This window comes from Macaca fascicularis, chromosome 10 (genome assembly GCF_037993035.2).
Source record: "Macaca fascicularis isolate 582-1 chromosome 10, T2T-MFA8v1.1".
Lineage (NCBI taxonomy): Eukaryota > Metazoa > Chordata > Mammalia > Primates > Cercopithecidae > Macaca > Macaca fascicularis.
Window position 1 is genome coordinate 102217343 of NC_088384.1, and position 17572 is coordinate 102234914.

Below are 17572 nucleotides of genomic sequence, written 5' to 3' on the forward strand. Positions count from 1 at the left end.
TGCTATTTTAGCTTCATTTTCCAAAGGGGAAATGGAATCACAGGGAGGATAAAATAAATGGTCTAAGATCACACCTTAAGATTCATGAATGCCGGATCAGGAAGGAGCTTTAGGAATCTGTTAGGTTACCCCTCTCAGCTGCCCCTAATTTCACAGCTGGAGAAACTGAGGTCCAAGTGACTCTTCTCCCTCCACCTGCCTCTGGTGCTCCGCAGGGCTCACCCCTGACTGTCAGATCCCATCGTTTTACACACTGTCCCTGTGCCTCCTACTCTTGCAGCTTTAGCTCTCCTGAAGTCACCAGCGAGTAGAAAGACCTCTTTAGCCTCCGCTCCTCCTCCTGAGCTCCAGCCCTACATTTCTACATCTTGTGCATGTGGCCTGCAGGCCCCTCAAACTCAGCACGTCTAAAATCAAACTGATCTCTCCTGACCCCAGATCCCAGACTTCTCCTGGGTTCTCTGGCTCATTACCAGCTTTGCCGCCCTTGTCACTCAAAGGCTGAAGCCTCTGACCTCCTCTACCCGCCATCCCCACACCGGGTCAATTGCCAACTCCTGCTGGGTCTTCCTTCTAAACTATTTCTCAAATCTACTGACCCAGTTTAAGCCTCAATGTCTCTCTCTGACAGTCCTGTGTCAGCCTTTCACATCAGCTAGAATTAGGTTTGGCTGCTTGAGACAAAAGACCAAAGTGTCAGTGACTTTGACAAGTTGGAAGTTTATTAGTCTCTTACGTGAGCCAGGTCTGGAGATGGGAAGTTCAGGGCTGGTATGGTAGCTCTATGAGGTTGATAAGAACCAAGTCCATCAACAGGATATGGCCTTTGTCCTCATGGCTCAAGGTGGCTGCTTGAGCTCCAGCCATCTCAACTGTGTTCAGCCAGCAAAAAGAAGAAAGGGGTCAGTAAGAAAGAGGCAAAAGGCATGAGTCAGCAGCCTTTCAAAGAGATGTCCCAGAAGCTGCTACATGACAATTCTGCTTCTATTTATTGGCTGGGACTCAGTTCATGCACGGTTCATACAGAGCTGTGAAGGAAGCTGGGAAATGTGGTTTTTGTAATAGAAGGCCATACGCCCAGCTAAAATTTGGAGCTTCTCTGATTAAGGAAGAAAGTGAGACTGTGACCTCCTCGCTTCCTCACTGGTCTCCCTCTCACTTCTTTCATCCTCTAATCCAGCTTGGGCAAGTAGCCAGGATAATCTTTCTAAAATGCAAATCTATACATAAGGTTGCCAGATTTAGCAAATAAAAATACAAAATTCCCAGTTAAAAGTGAATTCCAGATAAGTAATATATAAGTGATTTAGCATAAGTATGTCCTGTGCAATATTTAGAATACTAATACTAGAAAAATTATTTTTTATTTATCTGAAATTCGCATTTAACTGGGCACCCTGCAATTTATCTGTCCAGCCTATCCCTATACTTTTCATGGGTCCCCACTGTTGTCAGAAAAAGACCCAATTTCTCTGGAAGGCTCTGCTGGGCCCTTTGCAATCTGTTCCCCAACGGACCTGTCCAGGTCCTTATTCCCTGAACAAGTCCTGCACTGCTTCCACTTTCTCCAAGTCCCCAAAACCTTTGCTTAAGCTCTTTTCTTGGGAGACTGTCCTTCTCCATCTGAGAAGGCACACGCACCCAGAGGGAACATGGCTTCTGTGGCTCTAGATTCCTGGGGACATGGTAGGGATGAGCGATTATTTGCTGAATGAAATGATGGGTCCAGGGACACACGCAAATGAGAGGCAAGGTTGGAGTGGCTCCCTCACATTCTGACTCTCTGTACAGTGCTCTCTGCACCCAGATGGGCTCATGTGGGCCCAGCACTGGTATCTCTATCCCTGGGGCCTTCATTTTCAACAATCCCAAGTCTGGGCATGGCACCCCCCAGCACACAGGGGGTTAAACCAGCCTTGGAGTTGGGAGCTGGAGCCCATGGAATCCTTCCTGACAATAAAGCTAATGAATCCCTCCTTGCTGTTTTCTCTTACACAATAACATTTAATCATCATTTGCACAGCAGATGAGAAGTTTGCGGCAGATGCAATTCTGCGTGACTGGCGATTTTTGCGTGTGGGCACCATTCCTGCTGTCCCCAGCACACCTGACGGTCTGGGACTGGGCAGGCTGTGCCCCAGAGAGGGTGTGTGTGCATCCATGTGACAAGGATCTGACTCCACACACATGGGAGATGGGCTTTAGAGGCACGTGTCTATGTGCGTGCTTGTCTGTGGGGTTGAGTTAGGCATATGGGGCATGGGTATGAGTGAACTGTGCTGGGCCTGCTTAAAGGTGCATGTGGACAGAGGTGGTTAATGCCTGAGGACACCTTGTCTGGAAGTTGAGGAACCTACACGGAGACAGGCAGATGCACGTATACCATTGCATGTGTGTGAGTGCTTGGTGCAGATCTGAGCATTTGTTGGAGGATGGCTGTTTGTTTAGGTGCTTGTAGGTGATCGTGTACATTATGTTCATACACATAGACCTGTGTGCTCACATGTACAAATGCATCTATGGGACCATACATTTGAATTTGGAGTTTGTAATGGACTGTTCCTGAGGTTACATTTGCTTTTCTGTGAGTGCATACAAATGTGCATATGACTGAGAATGAGAGCGTGGAGTTGTATGTTCATGCACAGAAGCACATGTGAGGGTATGCACACATATGTGCTGTGTATTTGAGTGGAAGTTTCTGAGGACACATATATGTTAGTGAATGTGTATGAGTATATACCTGAATGGGAAAATATGCTTGCTTATTGAAGAGTACCAGTGGACACATGTACATTCATGTAAGAGAACTTATCTATGGCAGGCATGTGTATGCTCTGAATACAAACATGAGCACACACATGAGAGCTTGCCTCCCGTGCATGCATAGCATGCTGGCATGTGTCCACATTTGCAGACTTGCAGGGATATGCTCTGTGTGTATCGCTGTGAACATGTCTGCATTGTGCCCACAGGTGTGAACGTGTCTGTGGGTACGACGTGTGCATTCATGTACTGGCATGCTCATGCACACACTGGAACATGAGCCATCTCGTGTCAGAGTGAGGGCTGACAGGGTTGCATTTTCCAAAGGCTCAGCGACCAGTGACAGAGCTGGCCTGGGAGTGCTTGCTGGCAGGAGGTGAGTGGAGCTGCTGATTTGTGACCTGGGGGCGGGCTGTGATGACGGCTGGCTGACGGATGCAGGCGCTTAGACGCCCTCTATGACAGCAGCCGGCTCTCTGAGCTGCCTGAATCAGGAGGTGGGAGGTTAGTTCTTGACCTGTGCTGCTCAATACTGGCTTCCCACCTCCCTGGTGCTTGTCCACAGCCACGTGAGGACACACACACATTGGTACACACCAGAGACACAGACCCTGGCTTGGACAGTGGTCAGCCAGCCAGGCCCCTCTGTCCATCTTGCTCCCAGCTCTGCCATCCCCCTGGAGTGCCTCCCCTTCTCACCAACATGCTTCTCTGTCCTCCCAGAAACTCGACTCAGAATCAGAGTCATCTAGGCCCTGTGCAGAGCTGTGGCGGGTGGGAGTGTAAAATGATTTCAGGTCTTTAAAGGCTTCGTGCCCTTGAGCAAAGCGCAGGTCATCTGTGAGCCCTGGGTTCCTCATCTCATCCTCATCAAACAGGCCTAATGAAAGCACCTGCTTGAAATCAAACAAGGCAAATTATGTAAAAGCACTAAACACAGTAAACACGGCATCCATTCTCCATGAGATTTACCTATCTTAGTATTAATTATGTACAGTGCTGAGAACAGGGCCTGGCATGCCGCAATGCTACATAAGTGTGCTGTCACCGTCATCACTACTATCATCATTGTCATTAATATCCCTGGTTCTGAAATCCTTGGCCAATTGCACATCAATTCTTGCTCAAGACCCTGAATACTCTTTTATCCCATGATAATGATGGTGATGATGATGATGACAATAAAAGGGGAATATTTTTCTTTTCATCTTCCTAGATGCCTTGTAAGGAGGGCAGGCACGGTAAGTGGAAGGCTCTTTATTTTCTAAGCTCCTTGATAGAGCTGGGTTTGCTTATTTGGAGCCTGGAGCTGGCATGGTTGTATTTTCTGCCTAACACAGGGAGAGGATTTGGAACTCTTGGGGAACCTGGTGGGAACCAATGAGACAGATGACCAAAAGCTGTGTGTTCCATAAAACCCTCCTCTGTGACCCCAAGTCATCAGAAAAGCTCACAAATGCTTAGCATGAGTAGACACCTTGTGCAACCCAGTGAAAGGGCAGGACTCACTGGATTTCACTGTGGGCTGGCTCAGCACCCAGTGGAGACAGCAAGCGTGGATGCAGGAGCTAGAAGCAAAGGGGATTGAGGGAATGTTACCTTTTCCTCCACACCTCACTCTGGAACTAGCAGAAATCATGGGGAGGCTTGAGGACTTCTACAGGCTGTGGAATGCGGTGGTGGGTAGAGGAATGAGCTCTCTGAGCACAGACAGGGACTTTTGGATACACCCAAGACATATGTTTGGGGCTTCCTGTGTGCCGGACACTGTGTGTGCTGCTGACGGGGTAGGTTCTGGGGGCCAGAGCACCCAGGTTTAAATCTCAGCATCTCCACTTATTAGTCCTTTGATCTTGCACAAGTTACTTAACCTTCTTGTGCCTCAGTTTTCTCACCTGTAAAATGGGGGCTGCCTCATTGCGTTGTTGTGGGATTAAATGAGTTAATTTATGTAAAATGCTCAGTAAGTGTTAGCTGTTGCTATTGCATTTTATCCTTATTGCAACCCTATGAAGTAGCTGGTCTGAGCATATGCACTTTATGGATAAGAAAATGGAGGCACATAGAGGATAAATAACTTGTCTGAAGCCACACAATGGCTGGGCATGGTGCCTCATGCTTGTAATCCCAGCACTTTGGGAGGCCAAAGAGGGAGGATCACTTGAGCCCAGGAGTTTGAGACCAGCCTGGGCAGCATAGCAAGACTCCATCTTTACAAAAAATTAGCTAGATGTGGTGGTGCATGTCTGCAGTCCCAACTACTTGCGGGGCTGAGGTGAGAGGATCGGTTGAGCCCGATATATTGAGGCTGCAGTGAGCCATGATCGTACCACTGCACTCCGGCTGGGTGACAGAGCAAGACCCTGGAAAGAGGGAAGAAAAGAAAGCAAAGCAAAGAAAAGAAAAGAAAAGAAAAGAAATGAAAGGAAAGAAAAGAAAGAAAGAAGGAAAGAAAGAAAGAGAGAGAAAGAAAGAAAAAAGGAAAGAAAGAAAGAGGGAAAGGAAAGAAGGAAGGAAGGAAGGAGGGAAAAAGAGAGAGAGAGAGAAAGAAAGAAAAGGGGGGAGGGAGGGAAGGAAAGAAAGAGAGAGAAAGAGAGAGAGAGAGAAAGAAGAAAGGAAGGAAGGAGAAAGAAAAAGAGAAAGACAAAGAGAGAGAGAGAAGGAAAGAAAAAGAAAGAAAGAAAGAGAAAGAAAGAAGGAAATCATACAGTGGGTAAATAGTAGAGCCAAAGGCTCAGAAGGCGAATCTGGATAAATAATGTTCTTTATTTCTGGCAAGATCTTTGACTCTGTGTGACCTTGGGTAAGTCATTCTCCATGTGTGAGGTTTAGACAGGATGTTCAAGGGACCTATGACTTCATGTCCATGTATCCCTCTGGACATATACTCTGCCTGTAACCTCCTTCTTGGCAGGGTCAGTATCTGCTAAGGCAACCAGTGCATGTGGAAGGGGCAGGCTTGGAGCCAGGGGGACCTGTGCCATCTCTGCTCTGTCCTATACTAGCTGGGAGACCTTGAACCAGCCACTTTATTCCCCTGGGTTTCAGTTTCCCCCTTCTACAACGGAGCTGGAAACCAACCTTAGAAATGCTGCTGGGCTTCTGTATGTGAGAGCTGGGCACACAGGGGTGAGAGAGGTGGCTGCAGCTCTCCCCAGGGGTCCCCAAGTTAACATGCCCATTTGTAGCATGAGCTATAGGAACCATGGGTTAAGGGTCCCACATGGGATGATTTGGGGGTTCCCAGATTTCCCTCCACTTGGGCTTACCATGCTAACCCCACATCCCTGCCACTGGCCACTCTCAATGGACTTTAGAAGGCATGTTCAAGTTGAGCAAGTTATCAAGTTCCTTAACCTGGCCTTCAAGTTCTTTTCACAACTACCTCCAACCAGCCTTCCCTGCCTCATGTCCCACCACTCCTCCACCCTGTGATTCAGTCCCAAGGGCCACACACCCTTCCTGAAACTGCCACATCCTTCTTGCCTTCTCCCCACCCCCAGCCTTTGCAGATGCTCTTCGTTCCTCTTGGAATACTCTTGCTCGCTTGGCCACCTCACATCCCATACTCATTCTTCAAGACCCAGTTGAAGTTACTTCCTTTGGGAAGCCCTCCAGGATTACTCAGTCTTTCTTCAGTGCTTCCAGGAGATCTTATTCTGTTAATTCTACTACTCTTACCAAACACATTATTTTTGGCTGCTTCAGCTCCCTGATCCACTTCCTTCCTCCAACTTAGGTCTTGAGCCACTGGAAGGGAGGAACTACCTATCATCTGTGTAACCCTCGGCAGTTTACTACTCTCTCAGCCTCAGATTCCTCATCTGTGAACTGGGGCTGACAGTACCTAAATGAGAGAAAATAATGCAGGTAAGGCACTGGGACATACTGGCCATCTCTGGATCTATCACAGTGGACCTTGGCAAATGTGGGAATGAATGAGAGCCCTCTGGGAGGGTAAGAAAAATAAGGCTAATAAGCATTTATTGGGAACTTTCCACATGTCAGGAAGGCACTGAGTTCAGAGCTTAACATCCACTATCTCATTTAAGACTTTTAATAATCCTTTAAGGAAGAGACTATCATTACCCCCATTTTACAGATAAGGCAACTGAGGCTTCAGCAGTAGAGGACCTTGATGAAGGATGCCCAGCTAGCAGGAGCTGGAATTCATGTTGGATCAATGTGGAATGAATGAATCACTTGGGTGTGGGGGGAGGTGGGAGGACAGATAACCTGTATCTTATAATCATATGGTTTTAGAGTTGGAAACTCTTCAGGTGACTTAGTCCAGGGGTTCTTAATTTGGGATCCATGAGTGGGGAAACTGATGGGTTCCAAAGCCAGACAGATAAGGTCCCCGCCCCTTACCCAGTGGTTTCTGACCCCTCTGTCTCCTGCCAATCCTTGCATCCACTCAAGTCCTGGAGTCACCCAGCTTGTTCTTGCTTGGCTCCGCTGGTGTTTCAGTGTGGTCTGAGACTCCTGAAGGCTCCACAGTTGCCGGGGGTGTCCTTATCCCCCACGCAGGGCAGGATCAGGAGCTGACAGTTGCAACGTTTTCCTCTCCCCTTGGAGATGTAGGGAAAAGGGGAAGGGCATCTGGAGCAAGGGAGAGAGCTCAGACCTTGGAGGCAGACACACTAGGCTTCTAAGAACCACAAAGATAAGAATAGTAACAAAGGCTAGCATTTATTGAACACCTACTATGTGCCAGGCACTGTCCTAACCACTTGACACATATGAACCCTTTTCAGCCTCACAACTCTTCGAGGTAGGTTCTGTTATTAACCCCATTTGACAGATGAGGAAACTGAGGCCCAGAGAAGTGAAGTGACTTGCCCGAGGCCAGGCAGCTGGCCAGTGCCAGAGGCTCTGCCATTCACTGGCCAGGTGCCCTTGGACGGGTCACAGCCACTTCTCTGGGGTCCTTTCCCCTTCTATTCCGTGCAGGACACCACCTCATGGTTTCTCTGACGACTGAGCTGGTCTCTGTACAGCGTCCCAACACACAGTAGGTGCTTAGTAAATGAATAGCCTTCTTTCCTCTTAACTCTGATGGGGGAAACCTGGGGTGGGGGCATCTCAGCGGCGTGCTCCCTCCAGCATTCTCCCCCAGGCCAGGATTGAGTGACCCGCCCCTTCCCGACTCTGCAACGCCACCCCCATCTCCCATTCTAACCCCAGAGCCACGCCGCGCCCGGTTTCGCCTCAGTTTTAATGCCGTTGGTCAGAATCCCGCACCTCTGGGCCCCAAAGTTGCACCCCTACAGGAGGAGGAGCGAGAGAATCCGCTCCTAGCAAGTCCTCCTCCGTCCGGCCGCCGAGGGAGGGTTGGGGAGGGCAGGGAAGGGGGTCCACGGGGAAACGCGTTGTCCTGGGGGCCCCGGCGTGTGCTGGGCGGGTGAGCAGCCGCGCCCTGACGGCAGGGCGCAGGGCTAGGAGGCCTGGGCCTCGTCGTCCCCGCGGTGGCCGGCGTAGAGCGCGGCCAGGGGCCGGAAGCGCGGACCCCAGCTGCTGAGATAGGCGAAGTCCTGCTCCGAGCCCGACGAGCCACTGTGCAGCGAGCTGAGCGAGCCGGCCGGTGAGTCCGCGCCCTCGAAGGCGTAGGTCTGGAAGGCGTCGTAGGGCGGCACCGATAGGTCCCCGTCCGCCAACGCCACCTTGCGGCTGATGAAGTCCCTGAACACTGAGAAGTCCGGCTCGGGGCTCGGCGGCCCCTGCGGCAGCGAGTGGCGCTCGGAGGGTAGGTGGGCCTGCGGGGGGCTGCCCGCGCCCCCGCCAGAGCCCCCGACCGCGCCCCCGCCCCCGCCCGCGCCGCCGCCCGCGCCGCCGCCCCCGTCGCCGCCCTTGAGCTCGCCGAAGTCGTAGAGGCTCCGCAGCGCCGACATGTCGTAGGCTTCGGTGTCCTGCTCGCCGCCGCCTTCGTCGTTGTACTTGATGACGTTGTCCCGCATGTCCTCATCCTCGTCCGAGCTCAGGTGGCTCTTGTGGTGGCGCCTGAGGGTGAGGATCAGCAGCACCAGCACTGCCAGGGGGACAGAGGGGGCGACTGAGGGCCAAGCCCCGCCCACGGCGTTAGGAGGACCCTCTACCCCATCTCCTCCCGCTTCCCGCCAGCAGAGTGGGCCCAGTCTCAACGTTCCTACAGATTTCCTGGATTTCTGTTCAAAAAGCCATTCTTACGATCAAAACTGAGCTGAGTGTCTGGAGAGGTAGTGAGCTACCCATCTCGGGAGGTATGCAAATCGAGGCTAGATTACTCTGGGGTGGAGGTGGCCAATGGGAGAGCAGTGTTAAAGGTTTTCCCGGGTGTTGAGGCCTGAGGTCTCCCTTCTCAGCTCTATGAAGAGATATATTCTCTGAGGACTCTAGGTGCTGGGGGTGTGTAGCAGGCAGCTGAGAAACAGACGGAACTGGGGGAGTGAAAAATGTCCTTCACCCTGACCTCTCTTTCACCCTCACCCTCCTCTGCCACACCAGAAGTCTTGAGCTCCTACTCAGCCCTTTGGTTCTCCTGCAGGTCAAGGCCTGCAGGAACCCTTCCCTGAGAGCTGCAGGCCAGGTTCCGTGCCTTCCCCTCCAAGATTCCCCAGGACGGGGCTCCTTCCTCTATCATACTGGTTCTCAAAGTGCAGCCCCTGGGCAACAGCAGCATCCCCTTGGAAGCTTGTTAGAAATGCAGACCCTTGGATCCTGGCACGGATCTTGTGGCAGTGGAGGGGGATCTGTGTTTTAACAAGAACTGCAGACATGAAGAGGCAGCTCAAGTTTGAAAGCCACAGCTCTGTCATAGACCAGACCCTGCTGTGTTACCATGTCTGTCTCCTCCCCAAAACACACACCCTAAGCTACCCTTGAGGACCTGGGAAATGTTCCTCTATCTTGGTGGCTGGCATGCAGTGAGCACCTGAACCATGCTTGTCGAGTGAATGGATGACTGAAGGAAGAGTTGGATGGAGGACACGGGTAAGTGAATGAATGCTCGTCCCCTCTTGGCTTTCTTCACTTGATTTCCAAGACTCCACATTCTCCTCCTCCTCCTCCAACTTCACTGATCACTCATTCTCAATCTTCTAAGCAGGCTTCTCCTCGCCAACCTTAACTCAGATGTCCTAGGATTCAGACCTCAGTTCTGAATCCATGCTCCCTCTCTTGGAGCTCTCGTTTGGTCTCAACGGCTTTAAAAGTTCCATTTAGAAACTGACAATTCCCATATCTCAGCCTCCAGCCTGAACCTCTCCCCCGAAATCTAGATTGTACATTCAATTTCCTACTCAACATGTCCTCTTGTTGACCAAGCGAATCTCAAACTTAACAGGTCCAAAGGTGAAATACTAATCTTTCCCCCTTCCCCACCCCGAGTCTCCCCCATCTCAGTGTTAGCAACCCCGACTTTTCAATTACTTAGGGCTTTTAAGTCTCTTTTGCTGACTGCTAAATCTCAGTGTCTACTAGCACATGGGAGGGACTCACTGGATGGATGTATAGGTAAATGATGGTGGGTGGATGGACAGACAGATGGACAGACATGTACCAGGTACTGTGCTGGGCACTGGACTCTTGTTGCTCCTCCAAACAGCTCCAGTGGCCAGGGCTGGCTGTGAGGGCTATGGGGCAGGGCACCTGCTCACCACCTAACAAGGTGGCCTGTGACAGGGAAGAGCATGAGAGCTGGGGACAGGCCTGGAGGGAGGGCACAGGGAAGGAAGGTGTCAGGAGAGAAGTGGGAAAGATGGATGGATGGCTTTCAGAGCCGAGGCTGGGAGCTATGGAGGGGGATGCCCAAGGGAGCAGATGGTGAGGTTTGCGGGCGGCGGGCGACAGATGTGCCAGGCCTGATCAGTGATTCCGCCCGTCACCTTTAGAGCACTGATGTGCACTGTCTTCGTTTGTGGGCAATTAGGCAGAAATTTGTTTGCACTGCCTCGGAAAATGAAACTGCTGTAAAGTGCACCCTCTGGAAAAAGGGTTTCTGAGCCATGGGCTGGGGTGGGGGGAGAAGGGGGGCTTCCCAACTAGGAGAAGCCTGCCCAGGGCCTCTGCTGGGACCTGAGGAGGTACAGCCTGGCCCTGGGCAGGTCCTCAGAGGGTGGACAGAGGCCATGCCAGTGCTCGGCAGCGAGGGCATGGGGAGGCAGCTGACATCTCCCAGGGAGCACAGCAAGGCTAGAATCTGCGCTTGGACCTCCCTTGAGCTCCTCTAGCTTTGGCCTCAGTGCCCTTCTGTACTTGGGTGGCTACAGCTGTGAAAGGTGGCATATGGCCACTCAAATCCAGGTTAGCTTCTGAAACTTGACCTCTTCATTGGGGACACTTTGGGGTTCAAATGGCTGCTAGTGGGCTGGAACCAGTGTAGACTTTGCCCCCCTCCCCACCACCAATGACTTGAGATTTTGCTCTCAGTTTAGATTAATAGCAGGTGGTGTAGTTAGAGGAGTAGAGGACACAGGGTGAGAAGACGTAATATCAAATCCGAAGACTATCCGGTACCCTTACACCAGCCACCTAACCTCTCTGACCCTCAGCGCTTTCATCTGAAAAATGGGATAATATATGCCTGGCCATGTGGTTGTGAGGTTCACAAGAGCCCTTCTTACTAAAAGTCCTACATAGAGACTAAAAAGGGACCATTCACATAAGAGAATTAAAAAAAAATATGCTAGGGTGAGGTTTAGGCTGTGTAGGGGGTGGGCCACAGTGAGCTCATCCCTGGAGTTGGTGGCGGGGCTGCTCTGCACTTAGAAGACTCCTCATGGGGGCTGCATGTTAGAGCTTGGAGATTGTTTGGCCAGCCCATCCTCATGTGGACAGGGAAGCTGGGGCCCCATGGGGGCTGGTTAGGAAGGAAACCCAGGACCCCAGGATGGGGGTCAATCAGGCAGGGCTGGGTGGCTCTCGATGGACTCACCGACCAGTATGAGAACGCAGACCAAGAGTGCAATGAGGGCGCCGGGGCTGAGGGAGGTGGCCATGACAAAGGCCGTGGTGTTGCAGGATTGGATGGTGCCGGAGCTGTCGCAGCCACAGATGCGGATGGTGAGTGTGCCCGTGCTGCTCAGCGTGGGTGGCCCGCTGTCCACTACCAGGATGGGCAGGAAGAACACGTCCTGCTCCTGCCGGTTGAAGCCCACGTGCTGCGTGTGCACTGCAGCGGTGTTGTCTGTTCCAGAAGAAGGGGGTGCGGTGTGACTTGGAGCCGGGGGTCAGCATCCTTGTCCTAGCCACCTCTTGATTGCACTGTGAGATTTACCTCCCTATGCCCCAAACTACAGCCTCCCAGTGGAATCATGAGTCTCTTCTCTGATCTCCCAAAATTCTGTTACAAGGTGCCTCCAAATTCTGCCCCATGCTGCCCAAAGATTCTGTCCCCCAAAGTCTGCCCTCAGCTGCCCAAAGATCCTGTCCCCATGTAGCCCACAATTCTGTCCTCAACCATCCCAAGATTCTGTTTTCAGCTATCCTAAGATTTTGTCCTCAGCTGTGCCAAGGTCCCCAGCTATTCTAAGATTCTGTCCCCAGCTAGGCCAAGGTCCTGTCCCGGCTATGTCTTTTTTTTTTTTTTTCATATTGTCTCAATAGTTTGTTTTTGCTCTAGATTCCACCCCAGCTTCCCAGTGTATTCTGACCCTAGGAGTCCTATAGGGTCCTTGGGTTGTGGTTTGTTGGGCCCTGACAAGTCCTGGGTCATCAGAAGGGACCAGGTCATCAGAAGGCAGAAGGCCAGCCAGCATCTGCCTTTGGCTGTGGGATCTTTCTGTCTTTCATACCCCAAGGCTAGTTGAGAGTCCTGGAGCCTGACAAGGAGTCTCTGCCTAAGAGGCTGAGCCTAGAGGGCTGGGGGCGTGGTGAGGGGCCTGATGAGGGGCCCTGGAGTGTCGAGGTCGTCTCCTTCACATCTTTCTTTTTCACACAGGCGGCCAGAGAGGACAGTGAACAAATACAAATGGAACTCATGGCACTAGTTCAGCCTGTCACTGGGGAAGCCAGGCAGGATGCAGGGGGATGGTGGCTGGCCTTGGATCACAGGCTGAGGTGACAGGTGGCACCCCCTTCTCCGCCCTTCCTGCCTTCTTCACACCTGTTCTGTAGGAGTCAGGCCACCTGACCCTCTGTCATTTTGATGGCCCCTCTCAGTTCTGCACACGCAGGGGGACGAAGTGCCCAGAGCTCAAGGCTGCTGCCCCGCCCTTCACAGCCAACTCTGCCAAAGGGGGCCCTGCCTTCCTGCTGGGGACCTTCAGTCCTCCTTCTCCCCGCGGTCTTCAGTCTGCTCTTTCTAATCTGAGAGCCAGATCTGGGAGATCTGTTGGCAGCCTGGGTTCCTTGCCCTGCTTCGTGGCCCCAGTTAACCCAGCCCCTTCCCCAGACGCCCCCAATTCAGCACCCTAGATCTGGCCTTTCTCATCACGGATGCTATGCAGCAGAAGGAGCCCTGGGAAGGTCTGACTTGTGGCCTTTGGCACATCTCAGAAGTGGACTGCAGGTCCAGATGCAGCGCAACTGGCCATGAGTTGGAAGCTGCCCACGAGGTGCCGGGAACATGAGGGTTCATGCCATTAGCCTATCTCCTTTTACATATATTTGAGAATTTCCATTAAAATGTTGAAAAACAATGCAAGTCTATCATTTACTAGCTGGGGAAACCCACTGAGCTTCTCTAAGCTTCAGTTTACCCGTCTGTAAACTCAGAAAGGGTATCATGCAGGTGTGAGGATTAAATGGTGTAATTCACACATAACCCTTAGAAAAGTTCCCGGCCCATAGAAAGGCTCAATAACGCCGGTTAATATTTTTTCAGATCCCGCCCCCATCTTGCCTGTGCTGCACCCACTGCTGGCTCCCTGTCTAGGCTGCCCTGCCTTTGCTCATAAAGTTCTCGCTATCTGGAACACCCTTTTCACCTTCTTGCCTGGGCAAATTCCTCATCCGTCATGCTCCAGCTAAATGTCACCTCCTTTCTTGTGGCCTCCTTTCTCCACTTCCCTGGGAAGGATTTATGGCTCCCCCTCTCCCTGCTCTGACTACGCAGGTGCCATGCACAGTTCTGTTACAGCACTTGTCACATTGTGTTAAGTTAGTGTGTGTCTGTTTCTCCACTGCATGGCCGGCCAGGGCTGGCACGGAGCCAGTCTTGAAGAGCAATCCTTGAATGAACCACAGCTTTTGGGAGAACTGGTGGTCTCCGGTCAGCCCCTCAGGTCCCTGCTGCCACCCCATCCCCGGAGCTTACATGGGGTGGTCACACTGGATGGCAGCTCTGGTGGCCACCTCAGCCAAACAGAAGCAATTAAGGCAGAATTGCAGGCCCCTTGGGTTGGAAAGCCTTGGGAACTTGGCAAGGTTGAGTCAAGTTCGACAGTTCAAACTGGCTACACTCAGGCTTGAACTCTAGCTCTCCCACCAAAGGGTGCGTCAACCCCAGCTGGGAAAAATCTGCCTTCTGCAGGGGAAGAAAGGGGGCTGGAGGGCAAGATGGGAGAAAGAGGGAATGGCATGGGACCCATTTGCGCTGAATGGATATTTTTTATGCATCAAGGACTGTCTGCATATTTGAAATACATAGTAATGTTTAATCCTCACAACCTATTAAGAGTTGTGGTATTATTCCCATTTTGTATATATGGAAATTGTGGCTCAGAGACAAGTGACTTGTCTGAAATTTTCCAGTGAAAGCACTCTTCCTTCCTTCCATGCATCCAACAAATCTTTTTTTTCTTTTCTTGAGACAGGGTCTCACTCTGTCACCCAGGCTGGAGTGCAGTGGTGTGACCTCAGCTCACTGTGACCTTGGCCTCCCAGGCTCAAGCAATCCTTCTACCTTAGCTTCCTGAGTAACTAGGGCTACAGGTGTGCACCACCATGCTCAGCTATTTTTTTTTTTAAATTTTTAAAGGTTTTTTTGTGTGTGCATGTGTACAGATGAGGTCTCATTATATTGTCTAGGCTGGTCTCGAACTCCTGGACTCCTCTTGCCTCAACCTCCCAAAGTGGTGGGATTACAGGCATGAGCCACCATGCCTGGCCTCCATCCAACAAATCTTTATTAATTACTATGTGCTAGGTACCACGCTAGTCACTGAGAAAACAATAGAGAGCTAAGACAGCTCACTGCTGGTCCTGGATCAGAGCTCATATTTTCATGTGAGAAACAATGCTAATCAAACAAACCCACAATTTAGTTAACAATTATAAACCATGGTGAGTGCCGTGAAGGAAGAATATAGGAAGAGCACATGACAGAGGACCTGAGCCAGTCTAGGAGTTCGGGGAGAGCTTCTTGGAAGAAGTGATATGATTCCTGAGCCCGAACAATGAGTTTAGGGAGAGGGAACAGCGCATGCAACGGTCCTGAGGTTGGAAGAAGCATAATACACTCAGGGACCTGGGACACTGAGAGGACACTTAGTCCTCTGTGGCTGGAGGAATGAGGGTAATAGCTACAATGAGTCAAGACGAGGCTGGAGGAGGAGGCAGGCGCTCATTGTGGAAAGCCTGGGAGGCTGTGGTAAGGAATGTGGGTCATTTTCCCTCCCTCCCTCCCTTCCTTCTTTTCTTTCTTCCTTTCACAGAATCTTGCTCTGTCACCCAAATTGGAGTGCAGTGGCGCAATGTTGGCTCAGAGCAACCTCCGCCTCCTGGTTCAAGCAATTCTCCTGCCTCAGCCTCCTGAGGAGCTGGGATTACAGGCATCGGCCATCACGCCTGGCTAATTTTTGTACTTTTTAGTAGAGACGGGGTTTCATGATGTTGGCCAGGCTGGTCTCGAACTCTTGGCCTCAAGTGATCTGCCTGCCTCAGCCTCCCAAAGTGCTGGGATTACAGGCATGAGCCACCACTCCTGGCCAGAATCTGGATAATTTTCTTAAATGCAACAGGAAGCCATTGATTGGTGGGCTTTAAGCAAAGAAGTGACCTAGTGACAAACCCATTCATTCAACAGCAAGTAGGAATTGAGCACCATCTGTCTGTCAGGACTATTCTATCTGTCCTCCCTGGGGATACTGCAATGGACAGGATGGATGCGGTCCCTGTCTTTGCTGGGCCTGTGTTCTAGTTGAAGGAGCTTATCATCTAAAATGCAGGAGTCAATGTGGAAGAACAGCCAGGAAGCTCTCGCGTGTTTTAGGTGTGAGATAATAGTAGTAGTGGAGGCACAGAGAAGTAGGCAGATTTGAGAAATGAGTGGCTGGCTCTGGCTCAGCCTCAGATTGCCAAGCAAGAACAGGGATGTTTGTCTCTCAGGGTTGCTGTCTTGGGCCATGGGACCATATGTTCTGGGAACTCGGGTCCCCACCACTCCTCCACCCCATGAAGGGGAATCCCCAGGCATCATCCCTGAATGCATCAAGTTGCCCTCCTGGGCAGCAGCTGGCTTCAGTTGGGGAAGCCGCTGGCCACCCCAGCCCCCTACCCCACCCTTCTAGGTGGGATCTGTGCCCAGCGCTGCATCCATCCATCTGGCCTGACATACATCAGTGTCAATCCCTGGCTGCAAAGGCAATATTTATAAATCACGTTTCCAAACTGGCTACACATTTGTACAAAGAAACAGATGGGTTGGGGTAGCCGTTTGTCACCTAAGATATTTATACAGTGAGGAGGAGGGGGCTTGGCAAGTAGTGAGAAGGGGCTGAGGGACTGGAGGAGGAGGCCTTCCACGGCTGCTATGACCTCAGCGTGCTGCTGCCACCCAGTCCCCGGAGCTTACACCAGGTGGCACTCTGGATGGCAGCTCTGGTGCCCCCATGCTCCCCCCGCAGCTAAACAAAAGCAATTGAGGCAGAATCTCGGGCCCCTTGGATTGTAAAGCCTGGTGAACTTGGTAGAGTTGAGCCAAGGCTAGCTGTGTTTCCTGTGACCAGCTCGAGATACTACTGGAATAATGAGTAGGCAGGGCTGTACTCGTTGTTAAAATATTGAAATACTTCCAAAAAAGGTTTAAATAGCTGTTGACACTGAGCCCCCCAAGTCCCTCCCTGCTGCCTCAGCCTTTTCCCCAGGCAGCCTCCCAACTTTGACACAATCAAGCCACGAAGGAGTTAATGCCTGGCATGGCAGGGTTTCTAGGGTCCTGCTCCAGGCTATGGTCAGTGTCCTTTCTAATTGGCCATCTGAGCTGCACTGGTTGTTACATCTGTTTATTATTTTTCATTATTTATTTTTAATTATTGATTGACTGAGACAAGGTCTCACTCTGTCTCCCAGGCTGGAGTGCAGTGGTGCGATCATGGCTCAATGGGGCCTCAAACTCCTAGGCTCAAGTGATTCTCCTGCCTCAGCCTCCTGAGTAGCTGGGACTACAGGTGTGCACCACCACACCCAGCTAATTATTATTATTTTTTTAAAGGATGGGTTTTCACTGTATTGCCCAGGCTATTCTGAAACTCCTGGTCTCAAGGGATCCTCCTGCCTTGGCCTCCCAGAGTGCTGGGGTTATAAGCATGAGCCTTACATGTTTTTAACAGGACTCCCAGGGGTACAGACGGGTCTGGCTTCAGAGACCACTAAGGCCTCTCACATTGGGTGTGAGTGTGTAAAGGCCTTGAAAAGGATCCCAGACCTATTCCAAGGCCAGAAGGAAACCACATGATCTGGTTTGCTGACCACATCTCCTCCCAGTCCTGTCTCTTACTCACTCTAATCACTCAGGTCTCTTCCATTCCTAATTCACCCCAGTCCTGCTCACCACGGGGCCTTGCTGTTTCTACCACTGGGGTGGTCATTTTCTCTCATACCCTTTAGGTCCCTTCTCACTATGGATCCCCTTGGAGAGGCCTTCCCAGGCCACCCTGTTTAAGAAGAT

General features: G+C 51.3%; 1 protein-coding gene across 5 annotated transcripts in view; it reads right to left on the minus strand.

Moving 5' to 3' along the window:
- Nucleotides 1-7438: 7438 nt before the first annotated feature.
- Nucleotides 7439-17572, minus strand: part of CDH22 (cadherin 22) — a 135171-nt gene continuing 125037 nt past the window's right edge. For 4 of the 5 annotated variants that reach the window (XM_045363047.3, XM_045363046.3, XM_065523224.2 and 1 more), the window contains 2 exons: nucleotides 11678-11929; nucleotides 7439-8794 (listed from right to left, as the gene is read on the minus strand). In XM_045363047.3, coding sequence (XP_045218982.2) covers nucleotides 8205-8794; nucleotides 11678-11929 — 842 coding nt within the window. In that variant the 3' untranslated portion in view covers nucleotides 7439-8204. Of the gene's footprint in view, nucleotides 8795-10303; nucleotides 10453-11677; nucleotides 11930-17572 lie in introns of all 5 variants that reach the window. The other variant, XR_012419475.1, reaches the window with a different exon arrangement.